The sequence below is a fragment of the Cucurbita pepo genome, chromosome LG19 (genome assembly GCF_002806865.2).
Source record: "Cucurbita pepo subsp. pepo cultivar mu-cu-16 chromosome LG19, ASM280686v2, whole genome shotgun sequence".
NCBI lineage: Eukaryota > Viridiplantae > Streptophyta > Magnoliopsida > Cucurbitales > Cucurbitaceae > Cucurbita > Cucurbita pepo.
This window is the reverse complement of record NC_036656.1, coordinates 1,389,411-1,416,642: the sequence shown is the minus strand read 5'-3', so window position 1 is coordinate 1,416,642 and position 27,232 is coordinate 1,389,411. Positions and strand designations below refer to the sequence as shown.

At 35.2% G+C, this 27,232-nt stretch overlaps 4 protein-coding genes across 19 annotated transcripts; 3 read left to right on the top strand and 1 right to left on the bottom strand.

Moving 5' to 3' along the window:
* The first annotated feature begins 1,364 nt into the window (after positions 1 to 1,364).
* On the top strand, positions 1,365 to 2,344 carry LOC111781758. Its single transcript, XM_023662450.1, has one exon. It carries the CDS (start codon positions 1,470 to 1,472, stop codon positions 2,130 to 2,132), a length of 663 nt encoding a protein of 220 aa, XP_023518218.1. The 5' UTR covers positions 1,365 to 1,469; the 3' UTR covers positions 2,133 to 2,344.
* Positions 2,345 to 6,103: 3,759 nt separating this feature from the next.
* Positions 6,104 to 14,319, top strand: LOC111780926 (protein PIN-LIKES 6-like). 4 transcript variants are annotated; one of them, XM_023661284.1, is made up of 11 exons: positions 6,105 to 6,381; positions 7,002 to 7,199; positions 7,598 to 7,677; positions 7,769 to 7,893; positions 9,051 to 9,172; positions 9,689 to 9,874; positions 10,374 to 10,448; positions 10,791 to 10,891; positions 13,503 to 13,555; positions 13,683 to 13,871; positions 14,059 to 14,319. In XM_023661284.1, exons 2-11 carry the CDS (start codon positions 7,017 to 7,019, stop codon positions 14,178 to 14,180), a joined length of 1,236 nt encoding a protein of 411 aa, XP_023517052.1. In that variant the 5' UTR covers positions 6,105 to 6,381; positions 7,002 to 7,016; the 3' UTR covers positions 14,181 to 14,319. The 4 variants fall into 4 exon arrangements, with proteins under 4 accessions (XP_023517054.1, XP_023517052.1, XP_023517050.1 ...); XM_023661282.1 differs by having other exon boundaries at positions 6,849 to 7,199; XM_023661283.1 differs by having other exon boundaries at positions 6,784 to 7,199.
* Positions 14,320 to 14,716: 397 nt separating this feature from the next.
* Positions 14,717 to 19,843, bottom strand: LOC111781500 (E3 ubiquitin-protein ligase Praja-2-like). Of its 13 annotated transcripts, none has more exons than XM_023662134.1 (5): positions 18,587 to 19,392; positions 16,494 to 18,146; positions 16,254 to 16,338; positions 15,288 to 16,048; positions 14,717 to 15,083 (listed from the first exon to the last, which is right to left on the bottom strand). In XM_023662134.1, exons 1-2 carry the CDS (start codon positions 18,611 to 18,613, stop codon positions 16,515 to 16,517), a joined length of 1,659 nt encoding a protein of 552 aa, XP_023517902.1. In that variant the 5' UTR covers positions 18,614 to 19,392; the 3' UTR covers positions 14,717 to 15,083; positions 15,288 to 16,048; positions 16,254 to 16,338; positions 16,494 to 16,514. The 13 variants fall into 13 exon arrangements, with proteins under 13 accessions (XP_023517902.1, XP_023517900.1, XP_023517911.1 ...); XM_023662132.1 differs by having other exon boundaries at positions 15,288 to 15,333; XM_023662143.1 differs by having other exon boundaries at positions 14,717 to 15,333; positions 16,494 to 17,735; positions 17,814 to 18,146.
* A 2,088-nt stretch (positions 19,844 to 21,931) lies between these two features.
* LOC111781233 lies at positions 21,932 to 27,127 on the top strand. Its single transcript, XM_023661715.1, has 7 exons — positions 21,932 to 22,359; positions 22,897 to 23,052; positions 24,429 to 24,530; positions 25,154 to 25,348; positions 25,663 to 25,827; positions 25,924 to 26,182; positions 26,868 to 27,127. Exons 1-7 carry the CDS (start codon positions 22,135 to 22,137, stop codon positions 26,987 to 26,989), a joined length of 1,224 nt encoding a protein of 407 aa, XP_023517483.1. The 5' UTR covers positions 21,932 to 22,134; the 3' UTR covers positions 26,990 to 27,127.
* The last annotated feature ends 105 nt before the right edge of the window (positions 27,128 to 27,232 follow it).

Below are 27,232 nucleotides of genomic sequence, written 5' to 3'. Positions count from 1 at the left end.
TTTCGACTAAGAGAGATGTTTTGCATATTTTATAATATGGTTATTTAAATAATTTCTTTTAAAAATAAAATTTTGTTAATATTCTCAGAGTAATCGACTATCAAACATTCTAATCTAAAAAGGTTCGAGGGGAAGTTTTCTGTCTTCCTAACCTTGTTATAAGTGAGGATTCATAGAGTGTTTATATGACTTAATAATCCCGACCACCTAATCAAAACCATAAAGGTTGGATTGGGTTGGTTTAATTTTTTAAAAATAAAAAAATTAATTCTGGTTGCAGTTGACATTTTTTTGGTCGATTAAAGTCAACTAATCCAACCAACTCGAAAAAATATGAATATTTATTGTTTGTAATGATTATTAGTGACACGTTATGACTTGTAAATGTTTAATATTTGAATTTTACGAGACTTTGGTTATTAAGGTAATATGTATGATAAATATATTTTTTAAATAAATATGCAACCGACTAAAAATAGAGGGTTTCTGAATTCAACTCTATTTGAATTTTTTTAATTATATTTAAAAAAAGTTATCTCAAATATATATTATATTAATAACTAAAATTTTATTAAGCTCAAATATTAAACATTTACAATTTTCCATTAATCACTGGCATATCGATTGCACATGTCAAATATTTTTAAATTTTATAATAATATTAAAAATAGGATAGATTGGGTCGGGTTGAAATCCTGTTTTACAGTTGATTGAGTTGACCCGAGGTAAAAAAAAAAAAAAGTCAACCTGTAAATCAACCCAAAATTTTTAGCTTTCTAAAATTCAATCAAACTCTAACGGAAGAAAAAAAAAAGAAAGAAAAACTCTAACCCAACTCAACCTTACACCCCTGGCCTGTAAGTCTTGACACAAGGTTAGAATTCTAGCTCTTAAAAGTGGTATCTCATTTCGGGCCTCCCGGAAGGGGGCCTTCTTCACCCTCCACCTAAGCTCCGCAGGAAAGGCCCAAAGCCAATCCCAGGAGAACAGTGAAGCTTCCTAGGGTCTTTCTGTCCAGGTGCAGGTAGTCCTCTTCACAGACATGTCTACTTCACCGAGGTTTTCTTTGAGAGAGTGCCCAGATCATCATTACAGTGCCCAGATCATCATTACGCCTTTCGTGCCGTTCGAAACTTACCCAACATGGAATTTCGCTATCTTAGGACTTTAATAGTTACGGCCACCGTTCACTAGAGCTTCGGTCACCAGCTCGAGTCGTATGAATACTTCTGATCAAAATCGAAACAGGTTTCTAATGTTTATAGAAACTTTGTTAAATTATTTTGAAAATTTTGAAAGGAAAAAAATAAAAAAATAAAAAGTATATCACTAGAAGATTCATGACAAAAAAAAAAAAAAANTAAAGCAAGAGGGGGAGCACTTTTTCAATCTTTTCAAGCTCCTACTCCGAATTAATTTCAATTTGTTCATACTTTGAGAGTTAAATCCCAACTCCAATGGCGCCATAAATGCCAAAATCTGAATCCTCTTTCAAGATCCAAACACCGTCCGCCATGGAAATCGCCTCCTCCTCCTCAACCAAGGATCCCAAATCCATCCGCTCCCGTCGACGCCGCAACACCTGCATCGGAGTCTCCATCGCCACCGTCCTCCTCCTCATAGTTCTAATCGTCATTTTAGCCTTCACAGTCTTCAAAGCCAAACGCCCAATCACCACCATCAACTCCGTAGCCCTAGCCGACCTTGATTTGTCGCTCAACATAGCCAGATCCGCCGTCGGCCTCAACATCACACTAATCGTCGACGTCTCAATCACAAACCCTAACAAGGTCGGATTCAGCTATTCCAACAGCACCGCACTGCTCAATTACAGAGGCGAACTTATCGGCGAGGCGCCGATTCCGTCTGGCCGTATCAATGCGAACCAGAGCAAGCGGATGAACATCACGGTCACGATCATGGCGGATCGGCTTCTGAGGTCGTCGACAGTGTTGTCCGACGTCGTCGCCGGATCTATGCCGTTGAATACGTACACGAGAATTTCAGGTAAGGTAAGGATTTTGGGGATTTTCAAAATTCGAGTTGTTTCGAGTACGTCCTGTGATTTCACGATCGATATATCGGATAGGAAAATTGGAGATCAGCAGTGTAGTTATCATACGAAGATCTAATTGCTTAAGCGCTTTTAAATCGTAAATTATGAACAGATTTGTAGGTGAATTTAGAGCTGTTCTTCCATTGTTCTAACTGGTTTATTTGATTTTGTTACTATTTTTGAAGCGTTCTTTTTTAAATCGTAAATTATGAACAGATTTGTAGGTGGATTTAGAGCTGTTCTTCCACTGTTCTAATTGGTTTATTTGATTTTGTTACTATTTTTGAAGCGTTCTTCCCTCTTTGAATTGTTTAATCTTTCATTGTTCATCAGTTCATCAGTTTTAGTGGGATACTTGTAAGGATTCGAATAAGATAATCTTAAATTTAAAATTTTATGGATTAATTTTATAATTTAATTAGAATTTAATAATTTTACATCAAAGGTGTGGGAGGGAAGGTTGAAGATGGTTGATTGTTGAATTCTAATTTTTTTTTAATTTAAAAAAAAAAGTGTTGTGGGTCCCACGTCATTCGTGTTCGATTATCCTTGTCTTAATTTTAATTATGTCGATTTGAATTCCGTTGATTATATGTCTTTGTTATGTATTGACATATATTTTGTACGTGTAATCTAAAAACTATTGGTCGATATTACATTTGTACTCAAACACGTAATTTTTTGAAAAAAAAATAAACCATTTGTACTCGTACACGTTCTTCTTCGAGATATGTTTTCCTATCAAACAAAAAACAAGACAGAGGATATGTCTACCTCCTAAACAAAAAAGAAAAAGGAAGAACGCATCACCGAGAAACATCAGGTCAAAGCCATGATTGAGGTTGAAGTTGGGGTTTGCCAAGAAACATTAAGTCGAAGCGATGACTGAGGTCGAAGTCGAAGCGATGACTGAGGTCGAAGTCGGGGCTCACCAAGAGACATCAGGTCGAAGTGATGATTTAGAATTAGCATTAGCAACAATCTTCGGTTCTAAGGAGTTGACTAGGGCGGGCTCACTATTCACAACCCTAACTTTTCAATCAATTCAATGCAACAGTTATCGAAAACAAGGTGAATCGAAGCCCTCGGTTAAGCCACAGAAGTCAACAAATGATGGAAAATTCAAGCACGAGATGCGCTTTCACAAGTTATTACAATCTTTTTAGTGAAATAGAGAACCTAGGTCAAATATAATAATTGTTACGAGCACTATTAGTCTTTGTGTGCTGATATCTATTATTGTCACCTTTATTTCAAGTCCAAATCATCATCTATAGAGTCCACGTAAACACGTGACTTGGGCTATGCCCAATTCCTCACCTTGGCCTCGACATGCAGTCGAAGCTAAGGCTCTCTAAGGGGGCATTCATCTAGCACGTTGTTCTCATGGAGGAGAGCCTAGGTCAAATATAATGATTAAGCTCGAGAAATAAAGAAAGGATCAAAACTCAAAAGAAACAAAGAAGTAGCAAACAATATTTGCTAGCGGTGAAGTTGAGCTGTTACAAATGGTATCAGAGTAAGTCAACGAACGGTGTGAGACACTAGTCGGAGTAGGGCTAAACCCTCACCATAGTAGACACATTTTAAAATCGTGAGGTTTATGTCGATACGTAATGAGCCAAAGCGGACAACATCTACTAGCGGTGAGGTTGGGCTGTTGCAAATGGTATAAGAGCTAGACACTAAATGGTGTGCTATTGAAGACACTGAGCTCCCAAGGGAGGTGGATTGGAGATCTCATATCAGTTGGAGTGGAGAACAAAACATTCCTTACAAGGGTATGGAAACCTCTCCCTAGTAGACACGTTTTTAAACTATGAAGCTATCGACGATACGTAACAGGACAAAATGAACAATATCTGCTAACGATGGGCCGAGAGCAACCCTATGATTGGCCTCATAACATGTCCTTAACCAATACTAAAATTTTGGACATTTAAAAAAAAAAAAAAAAAAAACCTTTTCTCTTTTCTCTTTTATTTTTAAAACAAGGAACAATTAAAAAAATTCTAATTCTTTCCTTTTTCTCAATATTATTACTTTAAAATTTTAAAATTGACTGAAATTTTTGTTTAAAATTTTTAAAATGCTTCAGAATAAGATGCTTCGAAATAAGATATTTAAGAATAAAAAGCCGAAAAAACGTGAAAATGTTATTAAAATTTCATATAAATAAATAATGTTTATATTTAGTTCTATTATTATTAATTATTTTATTTCTATTAAGTCAAATTATTAAATAATTTTAAAAAATTAAATTTTAATTTGTGAAATATATATCTTTAAATTTTAGATTTTTTAAAAAATTTATTTAGTTATCGATATAATAATATCTCTGATCTTAATAAAATTATATAAATTTTTATTATAAATAATTAGTATAATAATAAAAAATTTAATTATACCAATAGAATAAATTATTTAAAATCATATAATTATGATAAATTATTCCTAAGATAGTAAAAAGGAATTTATACAGCATGAATAAAATAATTACAATATAACATTTCACCAACTTTAATTAATTATAGTTCATTATTATTAATTATAAATTTAATTTGAATCAATTAATTGTATTTTAAAAATTAATTTCAGTTAACTAATACTAGTTAGCTAATTAATTAAATAAGTAATTTCGAAAAATTGATTAAATATAAGATTTATTCTAATTAAATATTAATTTATATTAATCATATTAAACCAATATCAATTAATTAATTAATTAAGTATATTCAAAATAAAAGTATAAATAAACATGAGTATAAACGTTGCTTGTGAATACATTATTCTCGTGGGCATCTCCCTTTGAAAATAAATAACGTCCACAAAAAAAAAAAAAAAAAAAANACGCGACTGAAAATTAAATTAAAAGTTAATTGATTAAATTTATTTTAATAATTTTATTTAATAAAAATAAACTAATTAATAATAATTAATTAATATAATAAAATTATTGAAAGTACCTTTGGAAGTATTTATTATATTTCTAATTTATTCTGATATATCTTAAATAAAACCATTGTTTAGTATTAAAAAAATAATAGTTTATGTCTCGGAAGAAAGTAACAATAAAAAAAACGAACAATGCTTCACTTACTATTATTAAATTTTGTTCTTTCGTAAATCTGTGTCAAATATTATTTTAGTTTTTATTTTTTAAAATTGATTTTATATTCTCGGAATTGATTCGAGAAAATGAAATTGCAATAAATTTTAAAATAATTTTATTATTATTTTTTTAAAAATTCTACCAACTCTCTTTGTTTATAAATTTTGTCTAACTTATTTAAATGGTATTTTTTAAAAAATAATTATTGTTATTTAACCAATTTCAATTAATAAAAATAGTTAAAATATTTGTATACTTTCTTTTTTTTTTTTTTTTTTTTTTTTAAAAAAAAATCTAAACATTATTTTTAAACTAAAAGAAATTAATAATATTTTTATTTTTTTCGATAAAAAGTACTTTTAAACTTTCAAATTTAAAAAATCATTTATTAAAAAACACTTTTGATTAAAAGTTTTATTAATACCGTTAAACATTTAAAAAAAAATTAAATTTTTTAATATTTTTTTTAAAATTAAAAAATATGTTTAAAAATATTCATGAATTTTCAAGAGTAATATTAAAAAAATTCAAAGATAATTTATAAGGTGTTGAGAGACGGTTTCCGTCTATATTATTGACGGTAGGAACCTTTTTACTTTTTTTTATATAAAGGTGGTGTCGGTGCTTATATATATTTTTAAATAAAGTACGGAGGGTATTTTTTTATTTTTTTTTAAATCGAAGAATATAGATAATTTTTTTTTTAAAGTTTATAAGGATATTTGTAAAATAAAATATTAACGGAATAAAGTTTAAAAGTATTTTAGCAAAATTTAATGAAGAAAAAAAAAATCATAAAATGATATTTTGATCACACTTTTAATGGAGATCGCAATTAAAAATAATAAAAAATAATAAAAAATAATAAAAAATAATAATAATAATAAAAAATTCCCTCCATAACGAAATTGGTTGTTTCAGAGCAAAAATTCATTTTCCAAAGCTCATGCAAATCTTCGCCTGTGTCAGAGGAATGTCGAATCTTGCCGTCGTTTTCGTTCTACGGACCGAGCGCTGTTGTTATTCGGTGAAAGATTCGACTTCAACGTCCAGCAATGGGGAAGTGTGGAGCGCTATATTTGGCGCGCGGTTGGTTTACTTGCAGTGCAAATCGCCATTGACAGAGCTGTTTCCGAGTTCTTGATCCACTTCCAGTTGAATTTGACTTTCCTTTATGCAGATTAGCATCTGGTCCTAATTCAGAGCTTGAAAGGTTATCTTCTTCGGTTTTTTTGGTTTTGAGTGTTTTATCCTGATTACTGTCGTTCGCAGATGGTGATTTGTTGTGGCTTCTGTGGTGGTGTTTTGTTTTAATTATTATTGTTTTCTCTATCGGTTTGATGAATCTCTATCGTCGGTATTCATAGCATGAATGTTTACAAGAAATTTGTGTCGCTGTTAGCATTTCTTTTTCGGCATCCTATTTCTGAATTTAGATTCAACTTGTGTTGTTTTGTTTTACTAAACAATGATTTTTGTTTGTGATGCTACTTTCCAACTGGTTTTACCGTTCAAATTCCTCTTGTTTTACGTCTGGTTTTCAATAATTCCTTTAATTGTTTGGAGGCTGTTGTTTATGCTTAAAGTTGTAGTTTAAAGTGCGTCTTGTGATCAGGAAAACTGAGAAACAAATTACCCGAACTCTACTTTTTGATTTAGCTTGGGTTTGAGTTTTCGCAGTGAGATTTGTTCCTGATTTGAATTTCGGGTTGGAAGGGAACCCGTTGTTCCATCTAAGAACAGCTTCAGATTTTGAATTTTGTTTGATGTAATTGCGGTGGATTTCATCTTCTTGAGACTGAAAATCAGCAAATTGGGTGACAAACTAATCAGTTTGACTAGGAAAATATGGAAAGATTCCTGTCAGCATTCGTCTCAGAAGCTCAGGCGGGAGGGCAGTCACTGCTCGTTAATATAAAGATTGCCGTGTTACCCATAGCCAAAGTTTTCACCATGTGCTTTCTGGGTTTTATTTTGGCATCTAAATATGTCAACATCTTGCCTGCGAGTGGAAGGAGACTTTTGAATAGGGTATGCCACTTAACTCCATCTAATTCGTACACTCGAACAAACTCAGTAATGTTTTCCAGATACTCAGCTTCTGAGAAGAAGTTTTGAACAGATCATTTAGTTTTGATGATTAGTATTATAGGCCCCCAATGCACTCATTGTTAGGAATCACGGATCTCCAAAATGGTATGATATTGTTCACTTTGAGCATAAGCTCTCATGGTTTTGCATTGGGTTTCCCCAAAAGGCCTTATACCAATGGAGATGTATTCCTTACTTATAAACCCATGATCATTCCCTAAATTAGCCAATGTGGGACTCCCTCTCGACAATCCTCAACACTCACGTGCACATTTTATTGCACCTCTTTAAGTGTTTAAATGGACTCCGAATGATTGTTTCTGCTTCTTGTGCTGCAGTTGGTCTTTTCGCTTTTGCTTCCATGTTTAATATTCTCTCAGCTTGGGCAAAGTATTACCATGGAGAAAATTTTTCAATGGTGGGAGCCAAATACACGTCTTTACATTTTCCTGTTTTGATTTGAATCTTGTAAACTGATAGCATCTAATTTCATTTGTGGCCTTCTGTAGGTGGTTTATTCCTGCAAACATTGTGCTGACTGCCATATCAGGTTCACTAATTGGATTAATTGTTGCATCAATTGTTCGTCCTCCATACCCCTTCTTCAAGTTCACGATTGTACAAATTGGGATCGGTAAACCACTTGATCTTGCTATAGTAACTTTGAGTTTATGTATTTGTATGACATGAGTTGTTTCCTTTTTCTGTCACTTAGATGGCTGGTTATTTCAGATATCTGTTAGTGGTCATTAGTTTGTAACCAACTGCCAAAGGGCTGTCAGTTTGGAATTGGAAAACTAGAATAATGTTTGTCTGCTTCTGAATCGTGCATCAATTATGGTATCCGAGTGTGGACCTACTACTTGTGCACTGATTAAATGACACTGAGGTTTGTGCTGCATGAGACACAAATCAATCATGTTGGCCAGATATTTTGGTAGATGTTTTCAATCCACAGTTGCAGAAAAATAAGCTAGGAGTTGTTCAAATGACTATAAGTTATCAAGAACTTAAACTTAATGGATCAAGGAACGAAACTGAGGATTCCAAAATTGCTAATTTGATCAAGGTAGTTCTAGTCCAATAGGGAATTTCCATGAATGAGCCTTGTATGATAGATTCTAGCACAGACTATCCACCTGATAGATGTTCCTTACCTACCTAAAACCAAGTTGAGTTTATTTCTTAAGGGGGGAGGAAATATTATAAGTTTGAATGATGTACTGCGTGTGAAAGTGTTTTTATTTTTTTATTTTTTTTTAATTCATGGATTTTTATTTTTTATAATCTGGTATTGGGGGCTCCACCCCACTAGTCTGGGGTACCCTCTTCTGCTCCAAGGCCTGGAATCAGCTTGTTTTTGTAAGTCTTAGCTGACTTTGTTTGAAGTTTGTTAATATCCATTAGTTTGTAACTAACTGCCTGCCAAAGGAAGTATACTACTTGAATAAATCATGCCATTAATATAATGGAGAGAATCTGATTGAACTGGAACAGTGCATATAGAATCAGTTTTAAGTAGTAATATTCAATAAACACTTCCTGTTCTGTTGAATGAATTGAAATATCCTTTACCTCGTGTCTTAGTTCATCCTTCTTTTCTTTGTAAAAAAATGAATAACGGATCAAACAAACCATAGCCTTCCTGTACTTTATAATACCGTACTGTTCCTGTAGCTGACATATAGGCTGTGGAAATTGTTTACTTGAACCTCCTGGTTTGATTTTCTCATACGAATGTTCTATGTTTTCATCCTTGTAAACATTCTATGCTTTGATGTTGGTATTCAGGGAACATTGGGAATGTGCCGCTCGTTATTATTGCAGCCCTCTGTAGAGACGAATCCAACCCTTTTGGTGATTCAGAGAAGTGTAGTACTTGTGGGATTGCTTATATTTCATTTGGCCAGTGGGTGGGTTTTTCAGCACTTTTGACCTAACTCATTGGGACCTGTGCATTTATCTAAGTTGGATATTGTTTTCTTTTGAATTTTAATAAGTTTTCATCATAAATCACTCTAAATATCAAGTAGTCCATCCATGACTTAGCTTATCTTCATCCCTAAGTAACGATTTATATATATATATATATTTTGGGCACTATGGCTCAAAACGAACAAATATACGTTTAATGAAAAAGAAAGAGAGTGGAATGAAGTATTTGATAGATAAGACCATTGTTCTAATTGGTGTTCACTATCAAATTCCTTATTTACTTACACTCCCTTTGCAATTAACTCAAGATGGGGTGCCTTTTGCAACTCCTTTCAGGAGACCTACACTGTTGTTAGTAACTTTTCAACTTATAATAGCTCTGTTTTTTGGCCAAAAAAAGAATAAAAAACGATTGTTCCTAACTAACAAACTTAGCTAAGTTTACTTAATGTAAATACTAAATAATACCCACACAATTATTTTTTAATGTCAAGGTTGGTGCAATTATCATCTATACCTATGTGTATGCAATGTTGACACCTCCCCCTGAGGGTACATTTGACATTAAAGATGAAAGTATTCCAGTTAAGAACCTGCAAAAGGATCATACACCTGTGCTTGTTCCCTTGCTTCTTCAGGAGATACCTTCTACATATTCAGATCCTTCTAAGAGGGAAGAGGTGAGAGACTTTATTTTGATTTGTTGTTAGTATTGCCGTAATCAATCAAATGGATTCATGGTGAGGTTCATTTTTATTAATCAACGTATAATAGGATGTTTTACACTTTTAGGAATTTAATACTTTAACTAATGTCAAAGTCACAATTTTTTTTATACTAGTATGACATTGAATTTGAATTGTGGAAGAAAGTGCTATCATCTTCAATTTTGAGCAGATTCTCTGTTCTTAGGTTATTCATTAGTTAATTTATGCTGCCTTAGTTATGGTTTTATGAAAACAAATCAACCCATATTTATGAAAACTATTATGTTGTTAAATTGTCAGGAGTATTTTGGATCAGTTAAAATCATTATTTCTAAAATAATGGAGATTGAGATGACTATTTACTTTTTGGGTTTTGTTAGGTCAGGGTATATGACCTCTTATCCATTCTAAAGTTACTTTAGAAAGAAAATACAATTTGAAGTTGCCTGTCATAACTGTCCTCTGTATGCAGACTAAAGGATTCTTTATGTATTGGTTTGAGAAATTGAAGCTCAAGCTATTTTTCCAGCCTCCTATCGTTGCTTCGGTTAGTATAGATCTATTATTTTAATGAATTGTAGTCTATCACTAAGGGTTTTATGAAACATGCCATGATTAGTGAATACTAGATAAATTTCACTGGAGCATCATTTTCATCCTCTTTCGAAATTGTGAACTGAGATCACGTACTCGAGAAAATTGAATTCGGATATGCTCTCTTGTAAAGGGAAATTTTGTGAAGGGAAAAAAAGAATAAAGATAAACATGTGAAGATGATTTATTCTTTTGGTGTTTTTATTCAATTGATGAAGTTTCTGAGCTTCCAAATTCAGATATCTTTCCACATTCTTTTCTTACTGTTCTTGATTGATTATGCCATCTGTTGCAGGTTTTAGCCATGGTTATGGGTGTAATACCATTCTTTAGGCGGTTGATCTTTACTCCTGATGCTCCACTATTCTTCTTCACTGATAGCTGCAAAATTCTCGGGTAAACCTGGAAAATTCTGAACAGTAATGTTGCTGATTTTTATTATTCTTATTATTGATTTTTTCCGGTTTTCCTCGTCTTTACTAGGGCCTTATTATTTTGTATTATTCTTTTTTCTTTGCTCATCGATGAGCTCGCACTGAGGTTCTTTTCTTGGGGGTGTTTCTTTTAGTCTACTCATATTTCTATATTCCTAAATATTTGATCTTAAGGTTTTCCGTTTGGGTTTCTGTTCTCAAGTCAAGAGCTGAAATACCTAAAGTTTGTGATGATCATGTCCAAGATTCAAATTAACCATTAACACAGGGCTCCATGAATCTCTTTGGCTTTAGTTTCCTTACCCTTTCATTGAGGATGTCAATGTAGTTCCAAATCAGGTCAAAGTGGAGAAGGTTTTTGGTTTTCACAAGGAAAACCATGTGGGTTTACGAAGTGGATAATATCATGCCTTTGTGAAAATGTCGAGAGGCCTATTGTTCTACTACCTCCTCCAGCCTCATCGCATTTCCTTCTTACGTTGTTATGGTGTGGTTTTAGTTACAAGCCCTTCCTTGGTGCTCTGAAATTAAATTTCTTGCAGTTATCGGGAAAAAAACGAAGTCTTCATGGTGACACTTGAAAAAAATATGTGGAGCAGCTTGTATCAGATTTCAAAATCTGGAAATATGAGATCCTTCTTTCTTTTGTTGGACTTGGGATCTGCATTTTGGTTTTGTGACTATTATAATAGGGACTATGAGTTCATTTCCTACTCTCCAGTATTTGCTTTGCTTTGGAAATTAAGGTGTGGTAACCATATCTTCTTCCAGGCAGAAAAGATTAGGAATTGTTGGGGGCTCTTTTGTTGAGGTGTTGAATATCTAAACAAAGGTACAATGGATAGGAGAGTTCTGCCGTATTTGTGCCTCATAGTTAGTATTTGTCATCTACGCCTTTGATGTATTTTTTTTTNATGGATAGGAGAGTTCTGCCGTATTTGTGCCTCGTAGTTAGTATTTGTCATCTACGCCTTTGATGTATTTTTTTTTTCTTTTTCCTTTTAATACTCCTTCTGTTAGGCTACTAGTGTTGGCCTGTCAAGAGACTCTTGGGAGTTGCATGGGATAATAGTACTATTACCACCAATAGGAAACACTTTCATCGTTAGGGACTGGGTTACATGTTTGACATGCCGCTAGCTATTTAGGAGATGAGGCTAGATTGTTGTTTAATAAAAGGATCATTTGTGTGTATGCATGTCAAGTGTTAGGCCAATGGGAGATCCCAACATGTCTAGCTTTCTGTGACTTTCATGATGCATGGGTGAAGATTGGAACTTTGCTAATAGTTATTGCAATTTGGTTACCGCATCATATGTAGGTGATTATTGTGGCTTTTCCTTTTTTTTTGGAAGGAGCTTACAAGAATAAATTGAAGGTTTTGACTGTCTAGAGCCTGATAAGAGATTGAAGTTTGTTTCCTTGCAGGAGAAGAATTTTTAGTTCAAATTGTGGCACTGTACTAACGTTGCATCCACAAAAGTAAAAGTGCATTAGTGATAGAGCAGAGTTCATATCTGTTCCACCTTAAGACCTGTCTCCAATCAGGTCGCTCTCCGTGTCTTTAACGTCATTTTAGATGTTGTACTTGAATAAGTTTTAGAACAACATTGAACTGTGTAACTAAATAGGAGAATATAAAGATCATTATACATGCAGTTAGATTAGAAAATTTCTAGTACTACCAGATTACCATAGTCACCTTTTAAAAAGGATATTGACTTGAAACAATAAATTGAAGGATCATCCATGCTCATGTAGTACCAGACAAAGTTTCTAAGTTAGATTCTGTAAGCATAAATTAATCAATTGTGCATACTTTTTTTTAGTAAGCTCAGCAATTTAGAGTTTGTTTTTTCATGTTCTTCTAGCCTAGCTACCTCTTAACCCACAGTACATACTTTCTAATGTGGCGGAGAAGAACGCAAGCAAAGCAGGAGCTCAGATATTGTTATATCCCATCCAGAGAAAGGGGGCGGACTGGTAAGAAGTCCCTAAGTAGCAAAAACCAGGTTTAGATGTAGGATTTTGATTACAAGCAATGAACGTTCCAATCCCAATCAACAACTGGGGGCAGCTCAAGAGGCACTGCCAGAGGCGCCAGCACTGGCGGAAGTTCTGCACCGCGATTCGCATCTCCTGAGGCACTTTTCAGGAAAATTCACACGTTAGTCACGCAGCAACTATGTTCAAAGTGTAAAAGAGGAAGATTGGAGTTCGTAGGTCTTGCCCGTGTTTGGCACAGGGAGCTAAAGCTTGCTGGGTGAGACCAAAAGAAAGAAAGGACGGGCTCCAAAAGGATTGCATTGGAATTGTGCATACTTCTTTTAGTAAGCTAAGCAATTTATGTCAGTAATTAGTGTTAGTATATGGGGCAAATAATGCAATCTTCTAAAATAGTGTGTTTTAAACTCTAGGTAGGTAGGATGTTCAAGATGGATATGAACTTGTTATGTTTAAGTTAGGTTATGGATGATATAATTTTGGAAAACTAGAACATGTGGAATCTTAATGCGCATATAACTACAAAATTTTCAATACCAATACAATCTAACCGTGTTTGTGATTGTCAGGGGGGCTATGATTCCATGCATCCTGTTGGCATTGGGAGGAAACCTTGTTGAAGGTTAGCCAGTCCAATGACGATAATTCTCAGTTATATTAATAGGTTACACGTTCCTACTTTGGTAGAGATCAACCCAGAAATCTTTTGATTTCAAAACAGAATTTTAATACCTGCAATTTGCTTGCAGGTCCTGGAAACTCGAAACTCGGGCTTCGGACTACCGTTGCTATTATTTTTGCAAGGTTGTTTTTGGTACCTCCTACTGGACTTGGCATTGTTATGTTGGCTGATAAGCTTGGTTTTCTTCCTCCTGATGATAAAATGTTCCGATTCGTTCTTCTTCTTCAGCATTCGATGCCGACATCTATCCTCTCGAGTAAGTTCCGATCTTGCTAAACGCTTTGGATTCAATCTTGCTAAACCAAGAAGGATAGTCAATCATGTTAAGTTTAACATGTCTGAATTCGTGAAACAAATTCTTTTGGTGCCTCTAAACCAAGAAGGATAGTCAATCATGTTAAGTTTAACATGTCTGAATTCGTGAAACAAATTCTTTTGTGCAGGCACCGTGGCTACTTTGAGGGGTTGCGGGAGAGAATCCGCTGCTATTCTTTTCTGGGTTCATATATTTGCTATCATCTCAATGGCTGGATGGTTGGTCCTCTATCTCAGGATACTCTTCTAATGAAATTGTATGATAGCTGACGAAACGATAGCGTAGACTACAAAGAGCGTTTTCTGGATGTCATATTAAAAGTCTGATACTTTTAATAGTGTTTTTATAATTAATACTATAATAGAATGAAGATATAGATTACGAATATTACTATGGAAACATGTTATAGCGTTTCTTATTAAAGCTATAATATGTTATAGAGATAGAGTTAAAATAATATGCTATCGATAGCAATTTTTCAATGTTATAATATAATATAGTATTATGGTTTTAATCTTGTACTATAATAAAATTATTTAACCATTATTATTTACAATAATTATATTTTAATAAAATCATTATGGTTCATTATAATCAAGATTCCTCTAATGGAAAGAACGACAGAGATTTTTTTTATCTCTCGTCGATACTCTACTGTTGGATTGGATTGGGTAATGACATTTCCACAATCATGTCCACAACAGCAAAACATGTGCAGAAATAACAAAAAAATAATTATTAGCGACATCGATATCTGATATCTAGCGAGATATTTATATTCAAAATATATCAAACAATCAAAATTCATAATTATTGAACGATCAAAATTCATACAAAATAGTTCAATCGTTACTTACAGTTGATTAGACTACTTGACTACAAGAAATAACCTGACAAAAAATTGAGCTTTTAGGATTTCCACCCAAAGGAGAACGCCAAATTCCAATTATGTAATCGATGATTCCTGCCATTAATCCCCAAAAGCTCTCTTCCCCAAGTTGATATTGCGACTAACTAACAAATCTTGATAAGTCTAAAAAGGTTATTCAAAGCAACTTACATAAAAATTGAACCAAACTCCAAACCAAGAATTAGGCGACCGAGATTTGATAAAAGCACATCGATGAACACGAGTGATTTTTGGTTTTAAACCTGGAATTAAAGCAAGAATTAGGTGATGCAACTAAGGGATGGGTACAATCACTTGTTGCAGCTAAGGGCAGCTCAGCATTATTTTGCCCAAAAACATAAAGCATGGTAGCAAATACAGCAAATGAGTTGTGTAATATAAAGAGAGAAATTTGTTATGATACTTGGTAGCAATTTATTGGTCACATCAATGAGCAACATTCTTACTTGACAAATAATATGACACAATGCATGCCTCCAACCCCTTGCCCACCTACATCAACCGGTGACGATGCATTTAAAATTTCAACTAAAGTTATCACAATATAGGAGAATTTGATGTCGTAAAAAAGAAACAGACAATAGAAAAGCTAATGAGATTTATTTAGAATAGTTGGAGAGCTAGAAACATAATGACCATGAACTAAACCTCCTCCAAAATGTATCATCTACTGACAAAATAGCTATACAATAATGCCTATACAAATAGAAGCTCGGAGTCCAAATGAAGCAAAAGAACCATGAAAAGAAAAGTAATGCGAAGGCGACGAGAAGAGAAGCCGAGAATGTTGAAATAAGTAAGAACAATGTCAAGAGAAGTATAGGTTAAAAGCTAAATCTTAGGACATAACCCATTTCTTGGCTTATTGCAAGATATGATATCAAAAAAGGAGTCAACTACTTGTCCAGCTCAATCAGTGTTTGGATAAAAGTGTTGACTACCCTATGTTCTTGTTCGGTTCATCTCAAGCTAAACGATGTTAGAAGTTTCAATCTAAATTCCTGTTTTAATGTGAACTTCACATTCTAGTCATCGAATTATCTTCACACAATACTCGAATTTCTCGTCCAAACTAAACCTTAACAAAGATCATTTTATACATGTGCTTACGTTGAAGTACGTTGAGTTACGTCTTACGTTGAAGTATGTTGAGTTACGTTGAGAATTGTTGAGCAGACAACAAGCTAACCTTAGTGTTGGTCTAAATCTAAACCACGACAAAGTTAACAAGCTTCTTAGAATAAACCAAAAGAAAACAAACCAACGTCGAAACAAAACAAACCAACGTCAAAACAGACAAAAGAACAGGACAGTACATGACTAAAATCATAATATCCTCAAATATATTTAACTTTGGAAATAAACATTAAATAAACTCATATAAACTTTAAGTTTTGGAAATTTGATTTTACCTTCTCCATCGGAGATTGGCCGAAAACAATAGACTAAATGCGGAAGAAAACCACCATTGTACGACGCTCCAAGGATACTCGAACGCTGCAGTATATTCATGTGGAGATAAACATTTGGATACCTAAATGCCACAGTATATTCATGTGGAGAACATTTTGATAAAAACAATTGTGTATAAACTTCATATAAGCATTATCATTGAAGTAAAAGAAAGCTCGTGTTAATTTGATTTCTTGTACCGTACGCTATGGCTAGACAATTCACCACCATCTCCTGCTTCTGTTCTCTCTTTGGTTCAATGCATCAGCAATGTGAGCATCAAGTTGCCTTCTGTCTGCAGCTTGGCCTCCGGGTACTCTTTGATCACACCGAGGGCTACCAAACCATAACATCAGGGCTATACCTGCAAGACCAACGATCGGAGCAGCCACGAACACCCAACTTCTTATACCGTCGTGTCTGCCTGAATTGTTACTGTTATTAACTGCAGAGTCTATGTTGTTCAGCTCCTCTCCTTGGCTGGTTCTAAACTCTAGATTTGCTCCAACTACTTGGACCTCTGCTGTATTGATACTACTTCGCTTTCCCTCTTCGTAATCTCGATCGTCGGTTGGAAGCTCATATCGACAAAGGGGGCACGAATTCCGTGTACTCAACCACGGCATGATGCAGGAAGGGTGGTAGAGATGAAGGCAAGGTAGTTGATTCACTTCGACGCTCACATGTAAGAAATCCTTACAAATTGCACAGGATATATTGTCATGTTTCAAATGTTCTTTAGAAATCACCAAAAGTGGGAGATTTTTCACTGAAGAGACAGCTGCAGGAGGTGCTCCGCGTCTTGAGCTGGTTGTCATGGCAATTTGCTCAAGAAGTTGTTCAAAGCCTTGTTGGTCAAGATATTCACCAAAATTCTCAACGAAAGATAGTAATTCCGACTGTGAATAGTTCATGTTCGAATAAAATCGCCCATTCCTCCTGATTCGCTCGAGTTCGTATTCTGGTGAAGAAAGTTGTTCATTCCAATTACCAGAGTTAACTCTCCCAGAAGCACTAGAAACTTGAAAATCTTGAAGTGGAGGCCTAGCTTGAGAAGATTCTACTTCGAGTGCATCTTGCTCTGTGTCAGCTTCTGTTAATTCACCAAGATCCTCCTCCTCATCACTCAAGTCCCAATCGCCGACACCAGCACGCATAGGATCAATGTCTATATCGGTATCATTGAATCCATCACCAGGAAAAACGAAAACATCTGTGTCCAAGGAACTTCGTCCATCCATGGAAGCGTCCGAGTCACCCCCATAAGTTCTGTACGAAACAAAATCAATATCACCATAAGAATGTCTGTAAGACCCAAAACTGAAATTTGATCCACTCTCTCGAAACATAGAGTCAATACTATCTAAACCATCATTTTCAGAATCAGAGTTTGCTCGATGCCATCTTCTAGATTGATTGGGGCTCATAAGCAAACTCGAGTCCTGCGTAGCATAAGTAGCATTAGAACCATCTGCATACCGATCCCCGTAGCTAGAGATACTCGACTGACTTTGCCTCACCAAGTTAATCATATGGGAGAATTCCTGCGAAAAACGACTTTCAAGAGACTCTGAACTACCATGCCTTGTTCTTCTTCCTCTTGGCAACGCCCTATTATAAGAATCCTGTTCAGGGAATTCCATATCTTCAAGTAACAAAAACTTACAATCGCTACATATACCAATGGCTTCAGGTTCACCACTGACATCGTTATCAAGTACTAGGAATCGTTCGCAACATGCACAAGTTGGCGATTGATTTAGACCACGTTCATCAACTAGTTCATTATTGTCCATCACATGAGCAGTGGATTGAAGAAACTCCTCCAAGATTCCTTGTAAGTCAATGTCCATCTGAGACGAGACCAGCAAGCAAAAATTACAAACAGTGGGAAACCAACGTGAAGTTCAACAATAGTGAAACAAGAACCTAAAAGAGAAACTGAATCATATAAAAACTAAGTTGAAGTTCAGTCTGTTAGGAATCACGGACCTCCACAATGGTATGATATTATCCACTTTGAGCATAAGCTCTCATGGTTTTGTTTTGGGCTTCCCCAAAATGCCTAATATCAATGGAGATGTATTCCTTAAACCCATGATCTTCCTCTAAATTAGCCAATGTGGGACTCCCTCCGAACACAGTCAAATATGAAAAACAATGCCAGTTATACAGAGACGATCAAACGACTTGAGAGACCGACCACACTGAATTGTCATAGTTTTCTAGCCTTGTAGCCATGTATTCAAGCTCTTAACTAAGTTGTTTTATATTTGTACTATCTCAAACTTACTCTCATTCTCAATTGATACCGCTTCATTCACCATGAAACCTGTCACGAGCCACTCCTCGTCCGTGGTTCCTCTTGTACATTAACAACTACTCGTAACCCTCCACAACCCCTAGTTGAGAGGAGATTTAAAAGAGAGAAGAACATCACATAAGCAGAATTAGATATCTCCTTTACCACTTCATTCCTAACCTCACTTCACTTCTTTGTTTCAAACTTAACCATTTTCTTATCTCAATCCAAATGAATTGCCCTTTCCAACCTCCCTCCATTGCCCCACCAGGAGTTCAAACTCCTAGAACTTCAAAAGTAGAACCGAGGGAACAATATTCTCAAACGCGTCAAGGTCCTGTAGCAGCCAAGCCCACCACTAGCACATATTGTCCTCTTTAGGCTTTCCCTTCCAGGCTTCCCCTCAAGGTTTTTAAACGCGTCTGCTAGGGAGAGGTGTCCACACCCTTATGAAGAATGTTTCGTTCTCCTCCCCAACCGATGTGGGATCTCACACGTCCATCCCTAATTTTGATGCTAAAACCATCCAACAACACAAACTCCATCCCACTAACATATATTTGAAGGGTTCAAGAATGGTTCCAGAAGTTCAATCAGCAAAGAAGACAAAAAGGGAACTCATAATTTCGTCTAAACTAAGGGTTTTCAATTTCAACGCAATCGCAACAGAAGAAAACAGATCAATCACCCAATGATTAGCACAGAGAGCACAAAAATGACATTACATCCAATTAGGGAAAACGAAAAACTGCATAATCAAACGAAACAAACGAAGATCAAAGTTCGCTTCCAGTGATTCAAACCTCCAACATTCGGCTCGAACTCATCCAATCGAAGACATCGATCTGAAAACTTGTGTAAGTCGAAGAACATAAGATAATCAACGAAAAGGGCTAAACGATTGAGAAACAAATAATTGAAGAACGCTGTTCAGAAACATTCATTTTGAATCGTGAAACGTTACGATACTCAGATGAACAGAAATCGGAGAGGAAAAACGAAAACCAGAGGGGTTATCAGGCGGAGGAGGCCAATGGGGTTCTTAGAGAAAACGATTCGCGGGAGCGGCCGCCATTGTTGGATGGAAAACGAAGAACATTCAACGAATCAAAACGCGGTTACGTAATTGACCCATCAACATTGTTCTCAAAGAAAAGGCTAAACAAAATTCGGATAGTGATGGATTGAATTCTGTATCTGGGTGTTCATGCTTTGATCGAATTGATCGATTTGTCTGATAATTACAAAATAAAAAGTGTTTAAATGGGTCCGATTGATTCTCAGTCCGTGTTTTGGGCCACACTTAGCCTCATCACCCACACGTTTCAACCACGAACTGTTCATAACTAAAAATTTGAAATTATTTACTTTTAATTATCTCAATTTTAAAAATCTCCCTTTAACATTTTTAATTTATTAAAAAATTTAAAATTTAATCATGAATTTTTTTTAAAAAAAAAATCAAAATTTAAGAACGAAAGAAACCAAAAAAAAGTTTAGGAATCTATTAGACAAAGTTTGGGATTAAATATGTAATTAAATTTTATAAAAAAATTAATAGCGAGAAATTTATTGAGCGTGGTCAATTTAAACGTATATTTTCAAACGGACTGTTGAATTTACTTTAGTCACCTTTCCCTAGTACGAGAGGACCGGGAAGGACATACCTCTGGAATACTAATTATCGTGTCCATGGTAAATGCTGGGTAGCCAAGTGCAGAGCGGATAACTATTGAAAGCATCGAAGTAGTAAGCTCACCCCAAGATGAGTGCTTTCCTATTTCGACTTCTCCAGAGCCTCCGGCAGCACAATCGAGACAGCGATGGGTTCTCTGCCCTTGTGGGGATGGAGCAACAGAAGTTTTGAGAATTCAAGAGAAGGTCACGACGAGATGGGCCGTTTATCATCCGACTTAAGTATAGCTCAATAGTTAAACCGTCAATGTATCGAGATGTTATGGGATAGTTTGGAAGTCCTAAATGATGATAGTTTGGAGAAAATGTGTTTATTTTGAAGAAAATATATCGAGATGGGATAAATCACGACAGCTTTAAGTCGTCATCAAAGGAGTTGGGCATACTAACCGTCAATGTACGTTAGTATAAAACATTGTTGTTTTGAACAAACTCAAATCAACCACTTGTCTAAGCGATATCGTTTTTAGTTTATCATCAAAACTCAAGATAAGAATGACGTCGTTTTGATTAATCCCAAATTTTGTCCCGTTTTTTCTTTTACAAATTGACATTTTGTTGTTTTTCTCTTTGTTTTTCACGGTTTTGAACCCTAAATCTGGTCGGCGCATGCATGGAGACTCACACGTATAGTTTTTAGGTGAATTCGATCGAAAATCTGGTCGGTGCCCGCTCAACCCACCTCATTGTGAGATGTGAAAAGCCACGAGCAACCAATCGCATCAACAAAATCAAAATCGAACCACAAGTCATTGAATATAAATAAATTTGTTCTAATACTAAGAAGCGTTCTACACAAGAAGAGCTCGACAAGGTACGGGTTGAATGGGTATAAAACGTGTGTCAAACGTCACCCGAGTATCATGTAATGATACTTATCAACATATTATATAGACTTTTTTTTTAATAAATTCTAATTATGTTAATAAATTTATTGCCGATTGAATTAGAAACGATGTCACTTTTGAGCTGTCATCTTATACTAAAACAATGACAAATACGATCTTATGTATATGATAACATTAGATATGATGTCGGTTTTGAACTAACTTCATTTCTTTCAAACACAATTTTTAACCGCTATTTTCTTCCACTTTTCGGTTCGTGGGTTCAAAGCGTTTCAGTCGAGTCAACCCGACTAACCCAAATATAAAGTTTGCAACGTAACCCTACTTTTAATATTTTTATAAAAATTAAAAATATTCGACGTTTGTAACAAATTTTAGTAATGCATTGTGACTCGTGAATGTTTCATATATACCGTGGATAATTAATTATTTTTAAATAATTAAAAAATGAACAACCCGATAAGTAGAAAGTTGGGTTGGGTTGTGAAGTAGTACGGGACATTCGGGTCACCAACTCAACCAACTTTAAACGTGTCGGGCCGTTCCAAAAAATATCTCTAACCTAATTCAACTCACTCTGTCTACGTCTTTAATTCTACGGAGTATAAAATATAAAATTTATATTCAATAGATTAATTATTTTTGAATTTATAAATAAATTATAAACACAAAATTAATTAATTATTTATATATATATTATTTTAAAAAACAGAATAGACAAAGGGGGAATTATTTATTTATTTATAAATAAATAAAAAAAAGAAAAAGAAAGAAAAGCGAAAGAAGGGGAAGTTAGTTATAGGCGGAAGGGGGAAGAAGGAAGAGGAAAAAATAAAGAATTAACAAAACTGCGAATTCTCTCCCAATTCGATTCATTTTCAGTTGAGATTACGGTGGTGCTGGCGGCGGCACGCGGTGGCGGTGGGCGTCGTTTTGTCATTGTTCTCCAACTCCGACGATCACCATTCGGAAACAAGAACAACAACAATTACAATAATGGCGTACAGGAGGAGACAAGGAATTACGAGGGCTTCTACTTTCAAAGAGGAGATTCATCATCCTTCCGATGAGATTGATCACATTTCCATCTCTTCTTCCTCTTCCGCCTCTTCTTCTCTTGCCGCTCAGGCGATCCGAGCTTCTGCTGCTGCTCGTGATCCTTCGCATTCCTCTGTCTATGGCAGTACCTCCACTTTTCCCCCTGGCCATTTACGATCCAAGGTGCTCTGCGCGTTATGATTATTATTATTATTGTTGTTGTTGTTGTTGTTGTTGTTGTTATTTAACTCTGCAATGTTGAATCGATCACTTTCAAGTTCCTATTGATTGAGTTGACGATGTGGATTACAAATGATGAATTCCGTGAAATCTCACATTTGATTGTGTTTGTTGCTTTGTCTCCGTTGTTGCGTTAAGTTATTGCAGATCAGTATTATTTTTCGAGTACCGAATTCCTTCCGAGGAGGTGATTGATCAAATCATTGGTTTCATTTCTCAGAGCATGTGATTTTGCGTGAACTCCTCTGGTTTTTGGCAAATCTTGTGAATTCTAAACGTCAAATTTGATTTCATCGGGATTTTTTCTTGTCTGTATGTTTAACTGCCCAACCAATTGGAAGAATTATGGCATTTCTTTGTGGTTCATTGCCGTGTTTGGACTCTACTGCAAGTTCTGTTGTTTTTTTTGGTCATTCGAAAACGCTTTTGCAGCTGCTGCCATATAACATCCTTTTTCTGAATTTATCCATTGAATTCCAGAGTTTTGCTGGAGAGAAATTGACTTTCAAAAGTGAGAAATCAGGGTTCTGGGGCGTACTAGCTCGGAAAGCTAAGGCCATTCTCGAAGAAGATGACATACCCATAGAAGAAGAAACAAGTAGGTTCCACCCCACTGATAGCTCAACCCATAGTCAGGTGAGCACCAACTGTTTGGCTTCGATATATTGAATAGATACAGGCACAAATAGTTGTGACTATGATTAATATACCTAAGGGGAGCTAGAGATTTTTATGTTACATTTTAATTTTATGTATGTGTCGTCTCTCAAATTTGAAACAGTTGCTCCTTTTTCATTCCTTCCATATGTTTCTATGTCACATAACTCAAAAGGTAAGGTAAAGTTTATGGTCCCCAAAACCAAAAGAAAAAGCCATGAATGTCACTTTCTAGTTTATTTTTACTTTGATACATGTTGATAAACCATGCTAAAATTTGTGCAACTTCCACCTGCTTGACTTACATGGAATCTCTTCGATTATCGATATAGCTTTCACAACACACACTTTGTATAACCGTCGAGCCAACGTTTGTGTGCAAATCTATGCAAACATTATATCGTCTATCGTGGTAAAACAAACATACCGTATGGATGATTCTATCTTTCTTTTAAAGAAGTTATCATCTCCTTGAATGAGAGAGACAATGTCAGCATCTAACCTAGAGCCATTTGACAAACCTACTCTATCAAGACAATTCTTTTTCATGTTTCTAGATTGATATGCATTCCCAACATCCTTTCTTTTGCACGAATTCTTTCTTCTTATTCTTCTAGTTGCTAATTATCGGTGTTGAATAGATTTCACGTGTTCAGAAGAAGGTGGAAGTGACAAGATAAGTGGGAGTGCCTTATTCTCATCCTTTATCTTCACTTCAATCACCTCCAGCTTAGAGATGATGTCATATAGTCTCTAATTCAGTTCCTCACAATCTTCCTCGTTTATGTTGGACTTCTTAGAACCTCTATTGGAACCACCACTAACATTTACTGGTTCCTCTCATTCTTCTTCACTCATGTTGGACTCCTTAGAACCTCTATTAGAGCCACTACTAGACTTCACTAAATCACCATCACCGCTTATCTTTTCAGAAGCACCACCACTTGATATTTCCATCAAAGTTTTGTGTAATCTAGATTGTATTAACATGTCTTTAACTTGTACTTGCTACAAGTCGAAGTTCATTCTTCCATCAAATTTATATGTCAATCTTCATTGGACTTATAAAGCTTGTTGAAATTCCATGCACATATGCTAGAGTCCATCACTTTCTTGTAGCTTTCTACGTAGGAATACTACTCTTCTAATATATTTTATTAAAAATCCAACATGTATTAGAATGTCCTTCCACCTAAAATGTCATACTATATTTTCAAAAAGGAAGGATTAAAATAAAACTCTTTGCAGTTTGTAACCTTCTCATACCAACATAGAGATTTACCTTGTATGCAATTCAATTGTTCTTAGTGCTTTATTTTTCTGATTTTCATATTCTGCTCGAGAAATGGTTTCAGGAGCCATGTCAGTCTACTGATTGCAATTCAAAGAAATCGGACAATCCTGCAATCACAACTTCGCTTAATCAACGTGGGGACACAGTTGAAAAGCCACTTGAGGTAAGAGCAGTGACGCTCCTTCTCACGTAAAACATTTCTCTGATTGGTTTTATTGTATTCTTGTATATCTTGTTTTCTTCCTGCATCCAAAGTAGCTAATAATTTGATAATTAGCTGACCCCTTCTCAGATTGATCAACCTTTTTATATTTGAGAAAATATATTAATTATAGTTCACTGACTTAACTTTGCAAGATGGTGAAATAAATCAGGATATCCATAACCATGACTCAATCATATATTTGCATGAAAATTCCAAAACCATCAAAAGATTTAAAAGCTTAAGGTTGTTATTAACATCCTTATTTCTCAACATTCTTCTCACTCCTGAATTTTAAAATTAACACAAGATCAAACAAGTGAACTGTTATATGAAATGGAACATAGACATTGTAAAAGTTTGAATTCAAAAACCTATACTCTAATATACTATTGTGAAACATATCGTCACTAAACTAAAAACTGCAGAAATATGAGCAAATTTAATTGTCAGTTCCAGCTGTAGCTGAGCCTGATTCAAAGTCGAAACTTCATTTAAGAGTATCTTGGACTTGTCTTCTTAGTGGACGGATATTCTAAATTAGCTTTGATCTCACCATTTTCAACATCTCTTCTTGTTTGCAGGAAGGTCGCTCAATTATGGAAACTAAGACTGTAGACATCATTCAAGAAACTGGCAAACTGCATATTAGGAGAAAGAGCAACAATTCTGAAGGATTATATCCAGCTTTGAACAGTCCATGGCAGAAATCGAATATGCGTTCTCTAGAACCACAGATGCAAACTCATCATGAAACTCAACTGAAGGCATCTCGAGACGTAAGGTGCCAACTTTGTAATTATGTATCATAATGCTACTATCGACGTCGTCTCTCTCGAATTAAAGTCAAGTTGGTTGGATTTGAGTCATTATCTTAGCTAAGTTTATTCTGACAAAGTAAGTAGCCTGATATGAACCAAGTTTTCTGATTCTAATTCTGCAAAAGGAATTGAATGTTCCCTAGCATCAGATTTTCAATGTAAATATCGTCAATTACAATCTGATATGAACCATCTTCTGAGTAGTTGTACTTGATCGAACTTTTGTATAACAGAAAAATACCTTGATGTGAACCACTTGTCTTGAACTGTAGGTGGCGATGGCGACAGCAGCCAAAGCCAAAGTATTACTTCGGGAGCTGAAAACCACTAAAGCAGATCTGGCTTTTGCTAAAGAAAGATGTGCACAATTAGAGGAAGAAAACAAAATACTGAGGGAAAACCGCGAGAAGGGAGACAATCGTGCAGATGATGACTTGGTATGTTGTTGTTTTTATTTCTGCAAACTGGATATCTAAGACTAGACACCCTTTGGATCCTTCAAAGGATAAACTGTTTGTAAATTCTAACACCAGATTCGGCTTCAACTGGAGACTCTTTTGGCTGAGAAGGCTCGTTTGGCGCATGGGAATTCAATATATGCTCGGGAGAACCGTTTCTTAAGGGAAATTGTAGAGTACCACCAACTGACCATGCAGAACGTGGTTTACTTAGATGAAGGAATGGAAGAAGTTACAGAAGTGTATCCCATGTCCACCTCTCCAGGGACCATCACCAAGATGCTTTTTAGTTCGGTGTCCCCAAACTCTCCAACCTCACCTTCATTTCTCTCTGTTCCAAAGGAAGATGTTCCAAAGGAAGATGTTCTAGCAGCAGCCATGGAAGATGTTCCAAAGGAAGACAGTGATGGAGAAGAGCCAACTCCCACAACAGTTTCTGAGGAAGAAGATACAGAAAAAAGCCTCCATGAGCCTTTCTAAATCTTCATAAGGAGATTGCTTACTATTCTTTGAACTAATAATCTGTGAAAAAAAAGTTTGATTCTTTTTGTTCCATTATCTTTATTCTTTGTTCATGAGGAGTGGGGTGAAATCATACAAGAACTATTGCATTGCGGCAACAAGGCAGAGTTGGTGGTGGTGGTTTCATTTTTTCTTCTTCTTTTTTCTTTTATTGACCATTTTTTTTGCTACTAAAATTAACAAGTGAGAATTGTAGAGTATGCCAATGCCAGGTGAATTGTTGCAAAGTTTATCATAATAATAATAATATCAATTCATTCTGTTTTTAATTTCAATCCTATCCCTAAGCTTTCAAAGTTCACTAAATTATCCCTAAGCTTTTCAAAGTTCACTGAATTGAATTTAGGCACGAGTGACTCGACCTACCTAACTAACAATTAAGTATGCGACTCGACCTAACTAACAACTAAGTATGCGACTCGACCTAACTAACAACTAAGTATGTGACTCAACCAAGTATGCGACTCGACCTAACTAACAACTAAGTATGCGACTCNTGAGTCCACTAGCAGCAGCCATGGAAGATGTTCCAAAGGAAGACAGTGATGGAGAAGAGCCAACTCCCACAACAGTTTCTGAGGAAGAAGATACAGAAAAAAGCCTCCATGAGCCTTTCTAAATCTTCATAAGGAGATTGCTTACTATTCTTTGAACTAATAATCTGTGAAAAAAAAGTTTGATTCTTTTTGTTCCATTATCTTTATTCTTTGTTCATGAGGAGTGGGGTGAAATCATACAAGAACTATTGCATTGCGGCAACAAGGCAGAGTTGGTGGTGGTGGTTTCATTTTTTCTTCTTCTTTTTTCTTTTATTGACCATTTTTTTTGCTACTAAAATTAACAAGTGAGAATTGTAGAGTAT

Coding starts and splice junctions, on each gene's coding strand:
- LOC111781758 (XM_023662450.1), top strand. CDS start 1,470: ATGCCAAAATCTGAATCCTCTTTCAAGATCCAAACACCGTCCGCCATG.
- LOC111780926 (XM_023661284.1), top strand. CDS start 7,017: ATGGAAAGATTCCTGTCAGCATTCGTCTCAGAAGCTCAGGCGGGAGGG. Junction 7,894..9,050: donor GATTGTACAAATTGGGATCG/GTAAACCACTTG, acceptor GTTGGTATTCAG/GGAACATTGGGAATGTGCCG. Junction 13,556..13,682: donor GGGAGGAAACCTTGTTGAAG/GTTAGCCAGTCC, acceptor ATTTGCTTGCAG/GTCCTGGAAACTCGAAACTC.
- LOC111781500 (XM_023662136.1), bottom strand. CDS start 18,613: ATGAAGCGGTATCAATTGAGAATGAGA. Junction 18,147..18,586: donor GGTATCAATTGAGAATGAGA/GTAAGTTTGAGA, acceptor GTCTCGTCTCAG/ATGGACATTGACTTACAAGG.
- LOC111781233 (XM_023661715.1), top strand. CDS start 22,135: ATGGCGTACAGGAGGAGACAAGGAATTACGAGGGCTTCTACTTTCAAA. Junction 23,053..24,428: donor ATAGCTCAACCCATAGTCAG/GTGAGCACCAAC, acceptor AAATGGTTTCAG/GAGCCATGTCAGTCTACTGA. Junction 25,828..25,923: donor ATCGTGCAGATGATGACTTG/GTATGTTGTTGT, acceptor TTCTAACACCAG/ATTCGGCTTCAACTGGAGAC.